At 40.0% G+C, this 19,724-nt stretch overlaps 2 protein-coding genes across 3 annotated transcripts; one reads left to right on the forward strand and one right to left on the reverse strand.

The window, feature by feature from the left end:
• Positions 1–1,152: 1,152 nt before the first annotated feature.
• Positions 1,153–2,386, reverse strand: LOC113009688 (uncharacterized). Its single transcript, XM_026148148.2, has 4 exons — positions 2,240–2,386; positions 1,788–1,865; positions 1,533–1,662; positions 1,153–1,386 (listed from the first exon to the last, which is right to left on the reverse strand). Exons 1-4 carry the CDS (start codon positions 2,300–2,302, stop codon positions 1,295–1,297), a joined length of 363 nt encoding a protein of 120 aa, XP_026003933.1. The 5' UTR covers positions 2,303–2,386; the 3' UTR covers positions 1,153–1,294.
• Positions 2,387–5,793: 3,407 nt separating this feature from the next.
• Positions 5,794–11,397, forward strand: LOC113007151 (uncharacterized). 2 transcript variants are annotated; one of them, XM_080291560.1, is made up of 4 exons: positions 5,794–7,715; positions 9,657–9,812; positions 10,045–10,141; positions 10,391–11,397. In XM_080291560.1, exons 1-3 carry the CDS (start codon positions 6,687–6,689, stop codon positions 10,096–10,098), a joined length of 1,239 nt encoding a protein of 412 aa, XP_080147686.1. In that variant the 5' UTR covers positions 5,794–6,686; the 3' UTR covers positions 10,099–10,141; positions 10,391–11,397. The 2 variants fall into 2 exon arrangements, with proteins under 2 accessions (XP_080147686.1, XP_080147685.1); XM_080291559.1 differs by having other exon boundaries at positions 10,045–11,397.
• The last annotated feature ends 8,327 nt before the right edge of the window (positions 11,398–19,724 follow it).

Raw genomic sequence — 19,724 nt, forward strand, 5'->3', positions numbered from 1 at the left:
AAAAAATATAAAAGATCATCATCGCACAGCATTTCCCACAAGGGAGCCTACGGTCAGTAATAAAGCTCAATCAAAGCGAATCTTCTGTCTTCATATAGTTTCTAAAACTGACTGCAGACAGAATCTTGGGACTGATAAAGCACTACATGTCTGACATAGACTGGACAAAAAGGACCTGTATTGTGCATAATCTATCATTTAGGATGACCGCCCAAATGAACGTGTTTTATAATGAAGAGTTGTGTATTTCTGAAATTTTAGAAAGTAATATTTTACTTGTGTTGAAACATCATGTTGTATTTAAAGAAATTGCCTTTTGGAAATAAAGTTCCATCACCCAATCCTCAGTGGAAACTTTCAAACTAAAGTCTTAAAAATACACAATTGTTCAGGATGAGAGTTGTATGGAGGTGCACCTGAATCCTTGTTTCAAACAAATGTGTTGATGAATAGTAGATAAGCTTCAGTCAAGCTATAAGAGCTGTTGTCGAGTACACTGTGAAGACTCACATCTGTAGGTGCCTGCTTGACCTTACTTGGTTAAGCAAGCACCCACAGATGCAGAGACCAGGCTTTGAACCTGCCCCAAATCCATTTTAAGCGTGTTTTCCCCTGGTCTGTGTCTCGGCTTACCAGCATTCTCTCCACTGTCCTATCAAAATAAAGACTAAAAAGCTCAAAACACATATTAACATATACATAGGCAAGTGATTTAGGTGTATCATGTTTAATATGCATTTAAAAACGCATTTCTGTAGTGATTTTTTAATTCTTTTGTTTTTCCATCTACTGCACCATCATCAGCATTAAATGATGCTCGCTGACTTGTTACAGTGGACCGGATGGAAACTTTTAATGCAGAAAACAACAGACTAGGCATCACAACAGAGGCTGGTAAAAACATTAGGAAACTAAGCTTTCTTTCATTCCATTAATTCCATAAAAATGCAAATATTACATCTTTCTAGTGCATTTATCAAGTGACGACCATTCTCACAGCACCAACAGCTCATATATAAGTGTTTGGGTGACAGGACAGTCTAACTCAAAATTCCTTATGTCCATGAATTAGGACATGGGCACCTTAATTTGGGTCATCCAGAACACCCGTTTACAGTAACGTGCAATATTAGCACACAAATTCAACACAGGACAGCACAGGAAAAATCCACATTTTAATGCACTATATGTCCAAATGCAAATTATTATTTTTAAGCATCAAAACTTGTCCTGACACTCAAATGAACCATATCTGTAGCAAACTGCGTCTCCAAAAGCTCCCACAGCCACTTTGCTAGATGTTCTTGTGGACTTTGAGATGTATTTTCAGGTTGGATTTCTGAGCAAACGTCTTGTGACATGTTACACAGCTGTGAGGCTTCTCTCCTGTGTGCATAAACATGTGTTTTTTCAGTCCTGTACAACTACTGAACATTTTGTCGCATTGTGAGTCAGGGTTTTTTTTAAATAACTGAACAGCATTTGCATTAAAGTACACCTCTTTTCTTCTTTTTCATTACCCCGCAGCATACCTGAGACACTTGGCACTGGGCACAACTCTTCCAGTCGATAGAAGAACTCCCAATGACTGATCTCGAAGTAGCATTTGAATGAGATCCACCAATGGTGACTTTGAAATCTCCACCTCTTCATCTTGTTACTCTCACAAAGCCAAAAGGTATATTTACATACAATAAACAGTAATATCAGCATCTAAATTTGACAGCAAAATCACTTTTATAGTGCAAAACATGTCAAACTAAGATGCTTAGTACACTGCATCTTACTTCTGCATCCACGTGGTTTGTTGTATTCTGCTGGAAACTGTCACCATCATTCGTCTTCTTCACTATTTCAAGAATGAGCTGAAAGACATAAATTGGTACATTTATACTCGAGTCTTTACTTTACCCAATACTGGTGACTCACCGGCCTGCAGCTGAACTATAGTCAAAATTAAATACACACTGGCTTAAAGTGATTAACTAATTGCGCTTCCTGAAGTTACCAACAAGCTGCTGTAGGTTTGCCTTGAAGGATTAATTTAGAACTTTTCAAGGCTAAATAAATGAATTAAATGCATTTATTTGGTTTGGTTCTTCTTCATTCTGACCAAATGCTGTAAAATGTACCCAAAACAATTATAGATGCTCCTCAAAAATGTAATAGTACTTTTTTAAGATATAAAAAGAAAAGCCACAGATGCACACAATGAGTTCTGATAACCACAGTCACTCACCTGGGCCCTCAGTCCAAGGATCAGCTGAGTCTTACGTTTGTAGCCCAGGAGGTCTGGGATCATCTCTGACACCAGTGAGATGAATTTGGACAGTTTTCATACTCCCCTACTTTTCTCTCCTGAGCAACCTGCCACATACACTCTGACATCAGCCTGAAAGGCGGAACCAAGAGGTTCAGGGAGGACAGGGGAAGACGGAAATCTGACAAACACCACATTATCACCTTACAGCACTATACTGAGAGTTCTGCAATAATGAATACTGCGATTTATCACCTTTTTTTCCAACTGCAAATTATGCCCTCAAAACTTCGTCAATATGCATTTTATCCAATAAGATAATGTTTTCTTACTTTAATCATTACGCTGCAAAATGATAAGATAAGATAACCTTTATTAGTCCCACACGTGGGAAATTTGTTGGGTTAGGCTGCTGATCTTTGCCAGCGCCATCTTACCCTTCCGACCATACATACATACATTACTACATCACATGGGGAAGACAGGTCAGAGAAGTATAACAATGGAAAATGCACAACATGAGGAAAGATGAGGAGAAAATAATTACTCCCCCCCCCCCAGACTGAGCTCCAACAGGGTGTAGGTCTGTGTCAGTGTACATGCATATTTGTGTTGGCAAAAGTCAACAGTCTTCGGTCGACGCGCGTGGCCTTGAATGAGGAGGGAGAAAGTCACAACACAGTCTTCTTATCTAAGGGAGAATTGTTATTCCCATCAGCTTTTGCCTTGAGCATCCAGCTGGCGCCAGAGGGCCGCATGAGATGAAGATGATAGCTGTTTTGGTTAGTGCGTACAAACTGCATCCAATTTTACTCTTGGTCTAATGTCCGTCACTGGTCACCAGGTCTCTCAATTCCTGTTGTTCTTCTTCAAGATGTTATCCATATAGCAGAGCCACGAGCTTCTCCATGATCTTATCCATGTTGCGTTCAAAAACACAGTCTGAGTACTCACAGCCCTGCCCATCGCCTATCATGTTGGCCAGCCTTGTGGGATTTTGAACAGCTGTAGCCGCTTCTTGTTCTTTGATAAGCCAGGTCCAAGCTCCAATCAGCCAGAACTCTGTTATCGTGGTTCCGAATTGGTAGATGTCGTTCAATGTCCTCCATCGAGAGTGTCGCCACTGACCATCGAGTATCCAGCAGCAAACGTCTCTGAGGGACAATCAGGCTCTCCCAAGCCCAGGAGGGTGTCAGTTGCATTAAGGGGCCAGTTGATCAAATTCATAATTCTTCTTTAGGTTTTTAGAGAACAAGTCTGGGAGACTCTCTTAGAATCAGAATCAGAAGGGTTAGAGAATAAGCGAGACTATACAAAAGACATGAGATGCCAAGCAGGAAAGATAAGGGAGAGGGAGAAAGTGCGACGCCTCCGTCAAGAGCCAAACATAACCAACACTGTCATAAATTCTTGACATCAGCAGTTAAATGGAATGAAATCGGCGACTGAGTATTGGGTGATTTTTCAGTTCCGACGATTTAATCCAAGTTTGCTCGGCTAACGCTATCCTAGGATATTGGTGCACTTGTGCTCTTTTCACTGTATTTCCACAGTATTCTAATTTATTTAATGAAATATTGATATCTGGTGTCCCTGTATTGATACAATATTGCAAATTAACACAATACGATGGCTGTATTGATATGCCACAAAAATTTCACCATGTAGTGGCACAGATTTGTAGAAGCTTCTTCCCACATGTTAAACCACACAGACGCAGCTATACAAACATGTTCCACTTATGGTGCAAGAGCTCAATTGTGACCATGCTTTTAAATGTTTATGGACACTGCAGTTGTTACTGTCAGCACAGTCTGTGTGTCAAAAGCTACATCAGAGTTGCCCTTGTTCATTGCACACAGGCCTCGAGGGAGAATTCAGCCGAGACAGAAATGGTAAGATAAATTCATGAAATAATAACAATACAAAATATATATTTATATCCTTATTTATCAAATTACATGAGCAGAACCAGCAATGTTGAAGCTCATTAATACTACAGTTCAAACAAATGCACCCCTTGGACCTTTGGCCTTCTTAATAATCTTCTTAATCTCCTGGAGATCGTTTTGAATAAAATCCTCAGTGGCTGTGGATGAGGATTTTTTCACGACAGTTGTTGATGCTGAGAAGGAGGGATTGAGTGGAGATGGCAACCCCTCTGTACACCCTAAAAAATTATTCAGGGGCTTAGTAAATATCATTATAATTCTAAGTTAGATGACCTTGATTAAATCTTTGAAAATCACAAAAGTGTTATCTTGAGTTGAAAATACTGAAAAGAATGCTTACATTTTCAACACCAGTTTTTGGTTGAACTGAGCTCTTTTGTTCAAGTTTATTTAAAAGAAAAAATTCTGTATTTGAAACACAGGGTGCATTATTTAAATCTACTCAATATATCTCATAGAAAGTACTCAAAATAACTGAGACACTGGTATTCATACTTATCATTGTCTTTAACTTTAATTATTAATGGTTCAAAATCAATATAATTTTGTCCCCCAATACTAACTTAAAACTTTGAGTAAGACTAATGACCTTTGGCATGTACCGCGCGCGAGGAGCATGGCCTCATGGGAGATTTTCTGCCCGTTGAACGAGACAGACACACATCCACTGCAGACTTGGTAACGTTTTCAGGTAAGTGACCAATTCTTGCATTAGCTGTCTTTATCCACACCGTTCTTTTATAACATGTTCTGAAGAAAGCGTTTGTCATGGTGGCTCACTTTTCGCAGCGTGTTTGTGCACGTTAATTTAAGTTTTCAACCCGTCTTCCAGTCAAGGTGGCGGGAAACCGCGCCCTTTTATCCTTTTACGTTCTGAGTCGCTATCTGCGTTCCGGGTAATTTGACCGGAATGTCCCGGTACCAGCGACCTGACCGTTTAATCGGGGGCATTTTAGGAACCACGTGAAAGCAGGTGTGCTCAGACATTTCTAGAAAATGGCCCTGTTGAGTCGCGGTGCGGGAGCTGCGGTAGTCATGCGGCCTGACTCACTCTGTCAGGTTGTTCAGGTGATGAACAGACGTCATCAATGGCTTTGGTAACTAAGAAGATCTGCCCGCGGAACAGTTCATAGCAGCAACCATGCTGCTTAGCTTTCTTGTTCTATGTGGGGTCTTTCAGAGCATATAAGACGCTGCTTTCAGCTTTGTCCCGAACAGGGCCAGTTTTTGAGAGAACGCTGAGAGGGCCGCCCGGGTCAGCAGATTACCTCATCCAGGGCCGGTCCAAAGTACTATGGGGGCTTAAGTAAATTTAGACTCGGGGCCCTACTTCCTTTCAGATCCCAGAAAATAATGAAAAAAAAAAAAAGCTTTGGTCCTTTGGGTCAAGCCAAAAGTACCATCATTTCCAGTATAGTTACTCCCAATTTACATAAATAAATGTTTATTTCAATCCAAGTTTAAATTTCTTATAAGAGATTGATGTTATGGCAGATTACTCAGTGACATGTTTTGTAATGATAAAGTTTTGATTTGTATTTTTTCAGCACCATCTTCACCACCAGGAGAAAAAATTCTGCATCAACTACAAAGTAAAGCAGGTAATTTTACTCAGAGGACTTGATGTGTTAAATTTTGGAATGATATGATATTGTTTTATACAAGCTGAGTAGTGGATGGTGATACCACCTAAATATTTATACTGGTTTTGTGGTGGGTCATACAAATGCCAAATCTAAATTTTGAGAATTTTTCAGTTCAGTAAATATATTGATGATTTCATGGTCTGTCATCTAGTGTCACCATACTATCTTTTTATTTATACAGCGTGGTGATGTGATTCAGATTATTTCAATGTGGTTAAGTATTGTACTTTGTTCCATGTTGACTTATTTGTAAGTTGTATCCTCCACCTGAATTGGTAGTGAGTATTGGTTATTCAATCAGTTAATCATACAAAAACTGTGTAAATATGGTTATACACCATTCTGTCATCTTCATACTGTGAGACATATTTTCTCACAATGTTTTAGGTCACAGGTGATGAGATGGCAGTGTAAACTCTGCAAACATGAGGAGTCATCAAAAGTGTCACTACTCAAACATTATCGAGTGAAACATGGTACATTTGGTCATGGCTATTCCATACCCTGTCTTCATTTGAATTGTCCTTGCTCTTTTAAGAGCAAGGACAACACTCACACTTGCCTAGGTCTCACAGTTCGCATGAAACGGAAGAGTGTGAGGTCCTTCCAACTATTAGATGTAAAATCTGTGATTCTTTTTACCTGGATCCTTCTGGGAAAATGACCTAATACATCCCAGAGTACTTGGTGACACTTAGCCCTTAACACCATATCGTGTTGAAGGCAAGAAAATGGTGTCAATAAAACGTCACATTGTTTGTTAGTGTAAGGGGAAAGACTCAGATACCCCCTTTCTTTTTCTTTTTTCTTGTGGTTTTTATTCTGCAGATGGACTCCGTTGCCTTGAAAGTAATTTTTGGACAACAGAGTGAGAAGCTTGTGCTCTCTTCTGGAATACCCAGGACTGTTGAGGAGTTGCATGAGACAGTGAGAGAGACATTTGGGCTAGTTGAGGATTTCACATTGCACTATTATGATGACTCATTTGGAGATTTCTTTACACTTCATTCTCCCAACCAAATCAAAGATAGGGGTACAGTCAAAGCTGTGGTCATTCCATCAGTAGTGCTTACATTGATTCCTCAGTGTGAAAATCCCTCAGATGTAAGTTCACTGAATGAAAGTTCAAGCTCTTCAACCTATAAAACCACAGAGGACCAAACAGATGGATCATCTCTGTCTTCAGACAACACTGTCATACTCTCCCCTCTTCAAAGTCCTCTGAAGACTACATGGCCAGATGAAATTGTCATTCCACTTTTCTCTGTGGCAACAGAGACTGTACTGAAAAATGCCAATGAAGTCTTTGTTCAAAATGGCACTGTGCTGAACAATACTTCAGTCAAGTCAGATATAATGGAAAAATTAGCTGATTATATGTACAGCTACACAGCCTACCCTACTGGCCTTCAGTTTGGAGAAGTGGCAGAGGCTCTGGTCAAAAAGCACCCATGTCTGACAGAGCCAGGCAGTTGTAATGGCTGGATGGGATGGATGTATAGTCTTAAATACAAGATGGGAAATTACAGGTCAAAGTTACGAAGTCTTGGAGTTCCAGAGGTTACTTGCAACTCACTGAAGAACAAGCACCCTGATGACAAGGCTCCAGCGAAGAACATAAAGAAGGCGCGGAAAGGAGAAGTGCTGTTTCTGCCACACTATCCAGGACAAGATGGTAAAGAACAGCAAGAGCTGGAGCGACAACAACTGATTGAGGAGTATAAGAAGAAAAACAGCACAGCCGTCAAGGATTTAATGTGCAAAACCTTTGCACATAGAAGACATGATATTATCAGCCAACAGCTGAGTGTCAGCGACATCAAGGACAGATGGCCGGCGTTGTTTGACGTCTCCCAAGTAAGTGAACATTTAAAGGGATATCCACTTGTAAATAAAATTTGGTCTGTTAGATCCCCCATCATAAGATAAGTGAGGAAAAACATGTTGCTACCATCCTAGTGATTTTGATGATCTTGCAGCAGCCAGGTTGCTTTAATTTGTCATAAGACTCTAGAATCGCTAGGAGTTTGAATCAAAATGAGGAATCTGAATCAAAACCAGAATGGTTCTAATCGAAACCATTCCCAAGCCTAGGGAACAATAAATGCTAGTAATTTCCGTTCACTTAACTTGTTTTAGGCTAAGCTAATGTAACCTGACTGAAGAATGACTGGGCTGATTGCAAAGTGCCTTTGTCTCACTTATCTAACTCTGGAGCACATAACGACAGACTAGATTTTACTGAAGAGTAAAGAGTGAAGAGTAATTTAATATTTTTATGAAACGTTGGCTACGTATTGTAACCCCAGATTCTATGAGTATAGGCGCAGCCCTTTAAGTGGGTATTCCCCTTGTGAGCGCAGCACTGAAGTATTTTAGTCCACGCCCACCTGCTGTGTGGGCCTCACCCTGGTCCTAGTATAAGTTACGGTGAGACCAGGAAATCGGCTCTACCGTTTTTCTTCAGCCAGCCAGAAGATGTCCAGCGAGACCATCCGTCTGTGTCCATCCTGCTACATCATGTCGTATGACCAACATGCCGTCTGCGTGGGCTGCCTCGGTCCTCACCATGCGGACCTCGCCCTCACACCTTAATCCTATTGCTGCTCCTGTTAGCTCCTCCCGCCAGAGGAAAAGCAGCGGAGGTCAGCCTTTTTCAAGGCTGATACTGAGGAGGCGTTCCCGCTAAGAGAGAGGTACTCGCTGGAAGAAGCCATCGAGTTCTTCGATGGTGGGCCGGAATTGGATGATTCCACCCACCGTGAGGAAAACGGCAGTGGTGGCAGCTCCACTGCCTCCGAGCTGGGCAGCCTGGCGACAGAAGGGAGGCGGATGAGCGGACGCTCATCCACCCCTGGCCTTCACATGTCGGCGAGGACGCCGCTCCCAGTTGTTGGTGCGCTGCTCCTGGATCTGCCTGGCATCATCCAGGAGGCAGCTGGTGAGAAGGGACTTCCCGTCCCTCAGCCTGCTCCACCCCCATCCGATGATCTGGAGGGAAGGTATGGCTCTGCTCACTTTCGTTGCCCAGATCCCATCTGGCCTCAGTTCCCGGCGGTGATGACCTACCTCTCTGAGGTAGCAGCAGAGCCAGCGAAGATTAGAGCGCCGGTCTCTACCTAGGGCTTCACAGAGGGCTTCACAGACCGGAGTTTTCCGCCTGTTCCCCCTCTAGAGCCGAGCCTTGCTTCAGTTTTCGGCACCAAAATGACCAAGGTCGTTGGACAGCGACCGGCCCATCCCGCCAAACTTGACCAGCTGATAGCAAGGTTCACTGATCACGCACATCAATGCACTGTTCTGTCAGCTGCAGTGACTAACAACACTGCCTCGCTAGCGTTTGTCATCTCCAGGAAGGTGGAGGAAGCAGAGCTGCCAGAGGAGCTGAAAGGCTTTCTCTGTAAAGCCGCTGACGCGATTCTGAAAATGTGCGCCACTTCAGCGGTGTGTTCCTCTCGCATCGCTGCCTGGCAGACGATGGTTCAGAGGGCAACCTGGCTCCGCCTCTTCCCTCCAAGATTATACAATCTCACAGGGAAATAGTGCAAGCAATTCATAACATAAAATTTAGAAGCTTAGTGGAAGATAATACTTTATGTTAAGGCTTTAGTCTGCATACTGAACAACTCCACTTATATGGATTTATGTCTGGATGAGTAAATTAATCTTTTGCATGTTAGAAAATAAGGTCCAGGTTGCAAAAAATGGTAGTTCCACTTAAAGATTTTTTTTTTTGATTGAATCAGAATTTTGGCCTTCAGATTTTTTGTCCTTGGTTTTTTGTCCTCTCCCATCCAGGTCAGTGCAGAGTTTCATAGGATCACGACCCTGAACCTTGAACCAAAGTTCATGTCATCGTTGGACTTGTATTCATCCAAACTCCTGTCCTTGTTTCAAGCCAAGAAAGGTGCTGCTGGACAACGCGACAGGGCACAGTTAAACCTTCTGCTTCAGGTAAGGAAGATTGCATTTTCTAACCACAAAAACGTTCCAACACAGCATTCCACTAAAAACGGCTTTTCTTAGGTTTCTGTTCAATATTTTAGCTCCACAGGTGTTCTTACCTTGATGGTGGGTGTGAAAACAGGTCAACAACAGAAAAAAAATAGTTATGTTTAAGCTAGAAATGGTAAGTCATGTTTTAAATGTGCAAATTTTGCCTCAGTTGAGACTTCCTGTTTTACAGAGTGGAAATTCCATCGAGAAAAAAACGAGAAGTCATCATCAGATGTCTCATTGACCATCTGGGAGAGGATCCAAGTGCCTTAATCAAAACCTTTGAGGTTGGTGCACTAAATCTGTTTTAGGAATATTAGTAGTTTATTTTAGCTTGTGAGATCATAGAAAAGTTTTAAGATACTGTTCTAAAGAAAAAAAAACACTTCAAAGCATACAAAAGAATAGCATTTGCTCAAAGATTTTGGAGCACAGTGTCCACATATTATGAGTACCGGTGATGTCATACAAATGAAACTTTTTGTTTCAATGTTTGGAAATATGTGAGCTTAAAACAGTTGTTTCTCTTTTTAAAGGACGGTGCTGATGCTGTCTTTGTTGAAGAGGCTTTGGCTGAGGAGGTGATGAAGATTTACCTGCTGCAGAATCAAGACAGGTCAGGCGAACCTACTGATGTGGGTATTGTTATTGAAGGCGTTACTGTTCTGGGCAAACTTGGGAATCTGAGCAAAGCCTGTTGCTATCTTTTGGGACTGTGCTATGCTCTGGATCTGAAATACCCCAAGAATTTCAAATGCACATTTGAAGCATTTCAAAAAGTGTTCATGGAGCTGGATCCAGGAAACCTTTCTGTCAAGGTTCAAAGACTGAAAAATGACCTCTGTTCATTGTAGACAAAATTTCACAGGGCTGTTCTTAAAGTGTTAGACTTGTTAAGTGACATGTAATGCTCATCAAAAGGTTCAGTTGCGGCATTACATTGTGTTGACATTCCTGTTCATAAATAATGTTTGTACCATAAACTGTGTTTTTGTATTAACTTTCCAGATTCACATTAAGGTGTAAATGGGAGAGTATCTTCTGTATGATTTTTTTTTATTTTTTATTTTTAAGCGCAATCCTTTTTGAAACCTTTTTATTTAAATTCTGGATGTTTTTTGGTCACTCTTTAGTTATAATCTTCCCAATTTTTTGGAATCAAAATAAGATGTTCAAAAACTATGTCACAGTGCAAATGTTTTGTTTTTTTTTTTTTTTCAGGATTTATGTTTTTTTGGGATCTTAATTTTATTTTTGTCATTTGACCTTTTCTGAAAAGGTAAAGCACTGCGTTCACTTGAGCCACTTTTATTCTTTGTATGGCAGGTACATTTTTCGTGTTGTTAGCATGAATATGCCAGTTTTACAGAGTTTTATCAAGCATGCCAATTTGGATGCAATTTTATTATATAAGGCTGTTGTGACTGAAATTTTATCCAAGTTTTATCCACTGAATGTAGAACAGATTTCAGCTCACTGTGTTCAGAGAAGGAATCTGCAAAATGTGTGATTCACAAAAAAGCTGTTTAAAATAAATCATTGTGAACAATGTTGAACTGACGTGGTTCTTTTTTCGTGTGTGTGTGTGTGTGTGTGTGTGTGTGTGTGTGTGTGTGTGTGTATATAATAAACACTTAATTGTAATTAACGTTTTTGCTTAAGTTAACTTAAAAATATTAAGTAAATTGAACCATTATTTAAAAACAAATAATTGTAATGGTGTAGGTTAAATGTGCCAAGCATTTCAGCATTTCCTAATTAATATTTTATGTAGTTTGAACTTTTGGTTACTGTTGTTTTAACTTACATTTTCAATTGTATTTACTCAATTTTGTATGTTACTGTAACATCTTTAATTGTTCATAACAACTTATTCCATTTTAGTTGGATTTACTCAATTAATAAGGTGTATTTAAGAGATGTGATTGTTTTTGCATTTACTCATTATTTTTGAGTGTAAAAGTGTTGCACCAAAATATTTAAGTAATTATCAGTTTTAGTTCTTAGAGTGTAGGCAATGCTGTTGAGCAGTGCGGTGAATCGCTGAGATCAACAGTTTTCTGGAGCAGGGTGACTGTATTGCTGCCTTCCTCTTCCTGCAACAAATAAGAGCTTGTTATAATTTCATGTACATTTGCACATCAGATGTAAAAGAAAATGTTCTTAAACCACCGATCTTTTCAGGTCAGCTATTCGTTGAATGCTTGTTCAGCATCCTCATCAATAAGGGTCTCAGTGGAAGGGTGTATGTGTGTTTGCATATTGCTCAACGCTTTGGTACTAATACGGTACCTTCAAAGATAATTGACATTGCCTCTTCTGCAGACTTGGCATTTAACTCCCAGTGGCTCACAAAGTCGGAGAGCCAGCCCATCAAGGAATATATATGGGGAGCAGAAGCAAGGTTGCACAGTTTCTTCTCTTCAGCTGCAGCCTCTTCCTCATCTTCACGAATTTGTCTCTTAAAGATTTCCACTTTATCCAACAAACACTTTCACTCACTCCCAAATTCTTTGCAATTTCCCTCCACAAATTGCTGTCCTTTTCCACGTCTCTATTATGTGTTAAGGACCCATCGTAAAGACACGGGCAACGTTGCACCTCTTCACACAATCTCATAACGTCTATTTGAATTTTTGCAGGTTGGGTTAAAGACATCCTCTGAATTTCTGCCTATAATGAAGACAAAAGAAAGAAAAAGACATTAAACAAACAACCTAAAGGTTTCTCACATGACATCACATGCACTCAGGAGCTGTGTGCCATTTTGACACAACCACTCCATTCCCCGACTGCCTTTTTTGCTAGCGCACATCTTCTTCACAGGATCCACAGGAATCATTTTTTCAGTTGAACCATACATTGAATTTTAAAAGGTCATTTCTTTAGCTTTGGGCACAAATGACCAAATTCCTTTTTCTGTCCAGGTTCCTAGAAACAATGATTTTATTTTGGAAAGAATATTTATTATTCCAAAGAGGTCTATTAGGCAAAGTAGTGCAATCACTTGCAACACAATGCTTATTTCTGTGAGTTAAAAATGATAACAGAATTTTTATTTTTCGCAAATACACAACAATGGCTGTATAAATTACACGTTTCACATTAGTGGGTGGGTCGCTGTCAGAAGTCGCTGTGCACGTGCAGTTGCCAGTCACACGCGCTCCTTCTTCTTTAAATACAAGACGACGGAGGTGAGAAACACGACAAAAGCCCGTTTTTGTTTTTTCTTTGTGTTTTTTTTATGTAAACCTAAGTCCTTTAATAATATTATTAAAAACGTCAGTAAAGCTGCGTTCAATTTACCTCGAATTTCGAGGTGGGAGTGTCATTGCTCAAGGTGAGCGCGTTCCAGTAGTAAAGTCAGAAAAGCAAAGAAAATGAGTATTTCTTTTGCACCATAGCAAATTAGAACCATTCGTACATCGCTTGTAATACAGTACAGTGCTTTGTTTGTCGCACTTAAAAACAAAGCCCACCAGCCATGACAGCGACTCTAACAACAGTGATGTGTTCGAGGAACCGCATTCCGCCTTTTTCCTGGCTCGGATAAAACGGTTCCACAAGCTTGTTTGCGATTTCTCGCCACGATAACAAGCGTTAATCCGTTTGTTCTTGTAAAACTCATGATCGTACAGGTTGGGATAAAGGGCAACCTGCTCAGCCAACTACTTGTCAAAGCCATTGTGTGATGGTCCCGTTTGGGAATTTGTTATCACTCGTTCGTCGAGATTTTTCCTCTTTGGGATGAACTCTGGCAGTAGGTTTCTTTTCCGGTTTAACGCGGCGTCTTTTACCAATCAGCGTTCGACCTGGGCATAGCGTCATCCAAGTCGAGCGACTGTAGGGGAGGACGACAGGTAAGTATTAAAATTTTATTAACGTTTTTAATGTCTTTCTTCATTGTTACCGTCGTTCTCTCATTGTTTGTTGGGTTACTTAATTATTTATTCTTCTTCTTCTTCTTCTTTTTTTTTTTTAATTTTACGGCATTTTTCTCTTTCCCCTATATGTTTGTGTATTTGTACATATACATACCATAATTTATTTACATAGCACTTTAAAAAACAACACATGGCCGACCAAAGTGCTGTACAGCAGAAATACGAGAGAATACAAGAATTCTTGTATTATTACAAGCATAATAAATACAATAAATAAATAATAATACTTTTGTCTTAATTCAGGGGCGATTCTAGGTTTCAAACTTTGGGGGGGCTCAGCCCCCAGTCATAATGTCATGCATGTAGTAGTTGTATTTAATATTAATCAAATGTGCTGTCTGCAAATGGAATCATCCCTTTTCAAATTTGCAAACCTCTATTCCATTGGACTATTGAATACCTTCTGTCTAAGAATAATTCAGTGTGAATAATCAGAGATTTCAATACACCCGTTTTAGGGTGGAGCCTTTTGTTGCCAAACCCAAGGCAAAGGCTCAGTCATTAAAGAAGTCCAAGAACTCCCCAAAAGTTGGGGATTTACTTACCTGGATGACTGAGCATCAAGAAGTTAAAGAACTATTTGTGGCAAAGCACATCATTTCAGTCTCAGTCTTCAGTTAACCACATAGAGGCAGTCCTCCAAATCATCATGCACTTAAAGTAGCATTATTCAGTATAAACACTGAAAAATCATAGACAAAGGAAACTAGTAATAGAGTTGTTTTATTATGTTTTTAAACTTAAAATACAAATCCTCCTTTTGTTATGTAGTCTCAGCACAGAACATCATGTACGATAATTTCAAGAGTGGAGAATAGATTTGTAGTCCATCACATTAATGTAGTGGCAGTTATCATTTTCAGCCATGTTTAGAATGATATGAATCCTGCAAAATGCTATTAGTATCAATATACTCTGTTTATGCTTTGTTTACCAGCATTTTTACAGTGTGCTACTGGAAAGACAGCAAAACATCCATGAAATACCATGGCTCAGTGTCTGAGTGTCTAAATGAGTCTCACAGTCCTCCCCAACCCCCCAGAAATGACCTCTGACAAGAAAACCCAATTCCTGCTATTCAACACTGAAGAAATGTCAACATTCACAAATTCTGCCAAATTGCAAAACACTAATAAAACCTCTGTAACTTTGTGAAAAACACAAAAGTCCAAAGAGTCGTGCTGACAAATTTGTTTCTTTGTCACAGCAGCTTTTTCTTTATCATGTAGACAAATAGATAAATATATAACTGCTTTACGCTTGAGATCAAAGTAGGCTGTATGTGGCTGTCGATGTAAAATGAGTTTGACACCCTTTCTTTACCCTGGAACAGTAGGGAATACTGACATTAATGTTCCCTTCCTCCCAGATGGAGTTAAAAAATCATGTGTCTTTGGGAATGAACAATCTCCTCAGTCTGGAGCAGGAAAATGACATCAGCGTTTCTCTGAAGCTGCTCCTCTGTCTGGAGATGATGCTGTGGAGTGAGTGTAGAGGATTTACAGGAGTCTGCTTAGCACCCATCACGCTGCCACAATTGTCAGTCTATCCAGCTCCATACCAACAACAAAGCTTGCCTTCCTCTGCATTTTTCCAGATGTGAAACACTTCTTTATGCTTCCGCCCCCAGGCTCCACCCGGAGACCCTAAAGTCCACCATTAACTCCTTGGTTTTGCTGCTGTTAAGATGGAATTGTCTGGATTCACACCATTCAACAAAGCCTGCGATCAGTTTTCTGTACTCCTCGTCCTGTCCACTCCTGATACAGCCCACGACTGCAGTAGTGTCAGTGACCTTCTGCTTGTGACAGCACTCCGAGTCGTATATGAAGTCTGATTTGTACAGGGTGAGCAGGAACAGAGAAAGCACAGTCCCCTGTGGCACTCACACGTTACTGACCATAGTCACCCACCCATACTGAGGTCTGCCCACAGCGAAAAGCAAACAACAGTTTGAAAGCAAACAACTATTCGTAATCACTGATAAATTAGGTTTTTTGTGTCTGGCATTTATGTTTTGGGGTTTGGTATCCAAACTTTTCAGTACCACTGCTGAGGTTTAGCTAGGTTTTGCAGTTTATGCATTATTACAACTGGAAATATAAAAGTAAAGACTGACAGCAGACAAGATGAATCTGCACCATCAAACTCAGGTGTGGGACTGTGGGCTGTCACCTCTGACTTCCTCTACCAGAGAAGAAGCTGATGCAATTTAAAGTGCCAAGTCATCCAAATTATCAAAGCTGACTGGATACTGGAGGCTTCTTATATTTCCATTTTCCCCTGGGCAGCTCAAGACGATGGTTTGTTTGTAAGGCATCTTATATTGAGAAAAGTGGTAATAAAAATGTGGTATTGTTTCTTTTTTAATTTCGCAGGCAGGTAAGCAAGCGACCGGAGTTTATGCTAGCTGGTAAAGCAGCTTACACACTGGGCATATTGCCAGTCAGTTATGAGGATAATGCAGACAACTACACACTCAAACCCACACTTATGGCCTACTTAGAACCACCAACTGAACACACACACACACACACACACACACACACACACACACACACACACACACACACACACACACACACACACACACACACACACACACAGGCGGTGTTACCGAACTGAAATGACTGGTATTATTGAATGTGCAGGTCATCAGCCAGGTCCCCTGCACTGAAACGTCACACTAGTAATCCCTCTTTAAATAACACCAGTCTTTATGAAGCTTTCGGTCACTGATCAAATGGTAAATGGCCTGTATTTGTATAGCGCTTTACTAGTCCCTAAGGACCCCAAAGCGCTTTACACATCCAGTCATCCACCCATTCACATACTGGTTATGGCAAGCTACATGGTAGCCACAGCCACCCTGACAGAGGCGAGGCTGCCGAACACTGGCACCACCTGGCCCTCTGACCACCACCAGTAAGCAACGGGTGAAGTGGGGGTCGAACCAGCAGCCTTCCGATTACAAGGCAAACTCCCAACTCTTGAGTCAATGTGAAGCTAAACTGGTGAAATTGGACTAAATGAAATTTAAAGTGAGTTTTGGATCCATGTTGCAGATAGTGTGATGTCAGTATGATACTGAACACTGAAATATGTCCATGTATTGAAATGCAATACAATAGATAAAGCTGAGCCTTTGAATCTTTGTACTTTCTATACAACAGATCTGGAAATTTAAGTTTGAAATGATCAACATGAGTCTTGCTGGACTGAGTTAATATCAAATATCCACAGGTAACCTATCTTCTCTGTTTGATCCATACTTCTAATCATATTTTTTTGTTGTCATTTACTTTTTGTCCTTTCCAGTTTACAGAATGAATAATCTTATTTTGGGCAAATTACAAGTGAGTGGTCAGCAAATTAAATTACTCTTTCCAGTGTTTTTAAGATAAACCTCACAAATAGGGGCATATTCATATTCATATTCAACTGAATTAAAATGTAGGCTCTATTTTTCTATATGATGCTCCATTACAAACAGTTTATTCATTCATCAATTTTCATCCCTGCTTCTATCCAAAAACAACGATTGGACGTGAAGCCAAGCAGTCGTCGTTATTACTGTATCTTCCACTACAATCTCATGTGCACGTGTACAGCTTTTACCACCAGAGGGAGACACATACCTTTTTATATCACAACTAAATGCGGACAAAACACAGATAAAGGGGCCTGTAAGAAATTCACTTCCCTAATGGCATTCCTCCCAGGAAACAGAACTCAATCATTTTTAACAGGCACTCATAAATTTCAATGAGTTTTTAATTAGGAGGAGCTCAGAGTAATTGTCTCCCAGGCAGTTTTAACAGGAGGAAGATCATGCTGACAGATTGACAGAGTCTGTGTGGCAGATTGCTGCAAATCACCTAATTATGAGAAGAAGTCAAACTTTCAGCTTTTGATCATGATTATTTTGGCTTTATTGGATAATTTCACCATCAACAGAGAAAGGAAGGGCTGCCGAGTGTCTGCATCAGAGAATCATGTGTGACGAAAGTCTCAGACTCATCTTCAGGGCACTGTAAATTTGTTTTTCTTGCCTTTTGTTCAGTTGTTTGTTAAAAAAACGCACAGTTAGAAACTTATATATGTTTAAAACTCAAAGGTTTGTTGAGTATTATACTATTTTTTTGTTAATGTTGCTTGCATATGATCTAAAAACCTTCCCCCGGGCCATGATTAAAATCATAGAAACCCTTGCTGAATTTTTCCATAAATAAGCTGAATTTCCTGCTGAGAAGTCTTTGAAATGACATCTGCGAAAAATCCAAAATCTATGAATATGGAAATATTATCAAATGAAAATTTTGAATTCTTAAATACTTCACTGAAATAGCCCCATTCCCAGCACTTTGTAGTTTGGATTTTAGTTTCCCAAGTTGTCCACTTAAGCAGTATCGGTCCAAATTTAGTAGAGAAAAATGGTGCTTACAGGTAAATGCTCCGGTTTTGGGTGAGCTGGATTTGAAAACAAGGTGAACCAATGTTTTCTTTTGCAGAGTTACTCAGCCACGAGAAGTAACGTCACACATTTTTGAGTGGATTTGAACATTAATTAGAATTCATTATGCAGATGTTCTGCAGGCTCAAGCCCAATTTCTGTTTTACTTATAACTGGAAGAGCAGTTTTAGTTGTACCTCTAAGATTAAAAAAAAAAATCCCACAGGTTTCCAGCATCACCTGTGTTCATTATGTCTGTATGGTAGGTCACAGACATTATTATGCTTGCGGCCTACCCTGTATATCCTAGTGCTCAAATATATAGTGACCAGATTCTCTTTGGACTCAAGCATCAGAGCTGTTTTAAGATATTGTGTGTGTTCTGATTTCTTTGTGTTTGATTAGAATTATTTATTTTGCTTCGATGACTATACTCTCCTTTCAAGCCTGGTCACAAAGATTTGGCTTTAGGAGTTGACATTTGTTTGGACAATATCTGTGAACTTCTATATTTAGGATATTTTGTTGTTCACGTCTATAAGAGTGAAAGAAAAATAACAGGCTATATTTCCAGGATCGAAATAAGACGCTTTTAGAGTCACTGCAGCTAGAGAAAGCACAACAAAATTAGCTGTGTACAGTTAAAAATCACATTTCACACACTCAGACTTGCTAACAATGCACACAGATAGCAATTAGACATCCTCACATGCTTGTGGAATCATGCCAAATAATATGCATTTACACTCATTTGTAGAGGCAATATGCGAGTAATTGTGTCTACAAATCATCCACTCATTCACAGAGGGGTGAGTTCCAGCTTTCTGGATGCATCTGACTTCACGGGTGGAGTGTGTCCTGAAGATGTCCTCCAGTGTGAGTACATCCGATGATTTTTTATAAGTTGCTTATGACTTTCTGGACACTTTTCCTTTCAGCCTTTGTACTGTAGTGTATGGTTGTATGTTAGAACACTTTCATTAGTGCAGTGATAAAAGGTCTTGAACAGCTCTGTGGACACATTGGTCTTCCTAAGTGTCTTTAGTTAATAGAGCTGCTGTTGGGTCTTCTTTATCAGAGCAGTGGATTTGGCTGTCTGTGTGTGGTCCAAAAATGTAATAGCAGAAGATCCTCTCCTCTATCCCTGTCTTTGAAAATTAGTCAAGAGAGGAACCTCCTATCCATTTCTTTTTACAGATCTAGAGATGATCTTTTAATTCTTCAAAAAGAATTAGACTTCTGTATTTTTGTGGCAAAAACACTGACATGTAATTCTTCTTTAGCCAAGTGGTTTTAAGAGTCTGTCATTTTGATATGAATATAAATTAGATGAAAATCCTTAGTGAACTTTTGTATGACCATTATGAAGATTGAGTAAGAAGCCAGTTAGCTTATCTTAGATCGTATATGTGGAAAAGGCCGCCCTGTCTCTGTTCAAAGTATAGACTATATAAAAAAGATGGACAGAGCCTC

Source organism: Astatotilapia calliptera, chromosome 17 (genome assembly GCF_964374335.1).
Source record: "Astatotilapia calliptera chromosome 17, fAstCal68.1, whole genome shotgun sequence".
NCBI classification, from domain to species: Eukaryota; Metazoa; Chordata; class Actinopteri; order Cichliformes; family Cichlidae; genus Astatotilapia; species Astatotilapia calliptera.

Coding starts and splice junctions, on each gene's coding strand:
- LOC113009688 (XM_026148148.2), bottom strand. CDS start 2,302: ATGATCCCAGACCTCCTGGGCTACAAACGTAAGACTCAGCTGATCCTT. Junction 1,866..2,239: donor TCCTTGGACTGAGGGCCCAG/GTGAGTGACTGT, acceptor TATGTCTTTCAG/CTCATTCTTGAAATAGTGAA. Junction 1,387..1,532: donor CCCAGTGCCAAGTGTCTCAG/GTATGCTGCGGG, acceptor TTATGCACACAG/GAGAGAAGCCTCACAGCTGT.
- LOC113007151 (XM_080291559.1), top strand. CDS start 6,687: ATGGACTCCGTTGCCTTGAAAGTAATTTTTGGACAACAGAGTGAGAAG. Junction 7,716..9,656: donor CGTTGTTTGACGTCTCCCAA/GTAAGTGAACAT, acceptor TCTCCCATCCAG/GTCAGTGCAGAGTTTCATAG. Junction 9,813..10,044: donor AGTTAAACCTTCTGCTTCAG/GTAAGGAAGATT, acceptor CCTGTTTTACAG/AGTGGAAATTCCATCGAGAA.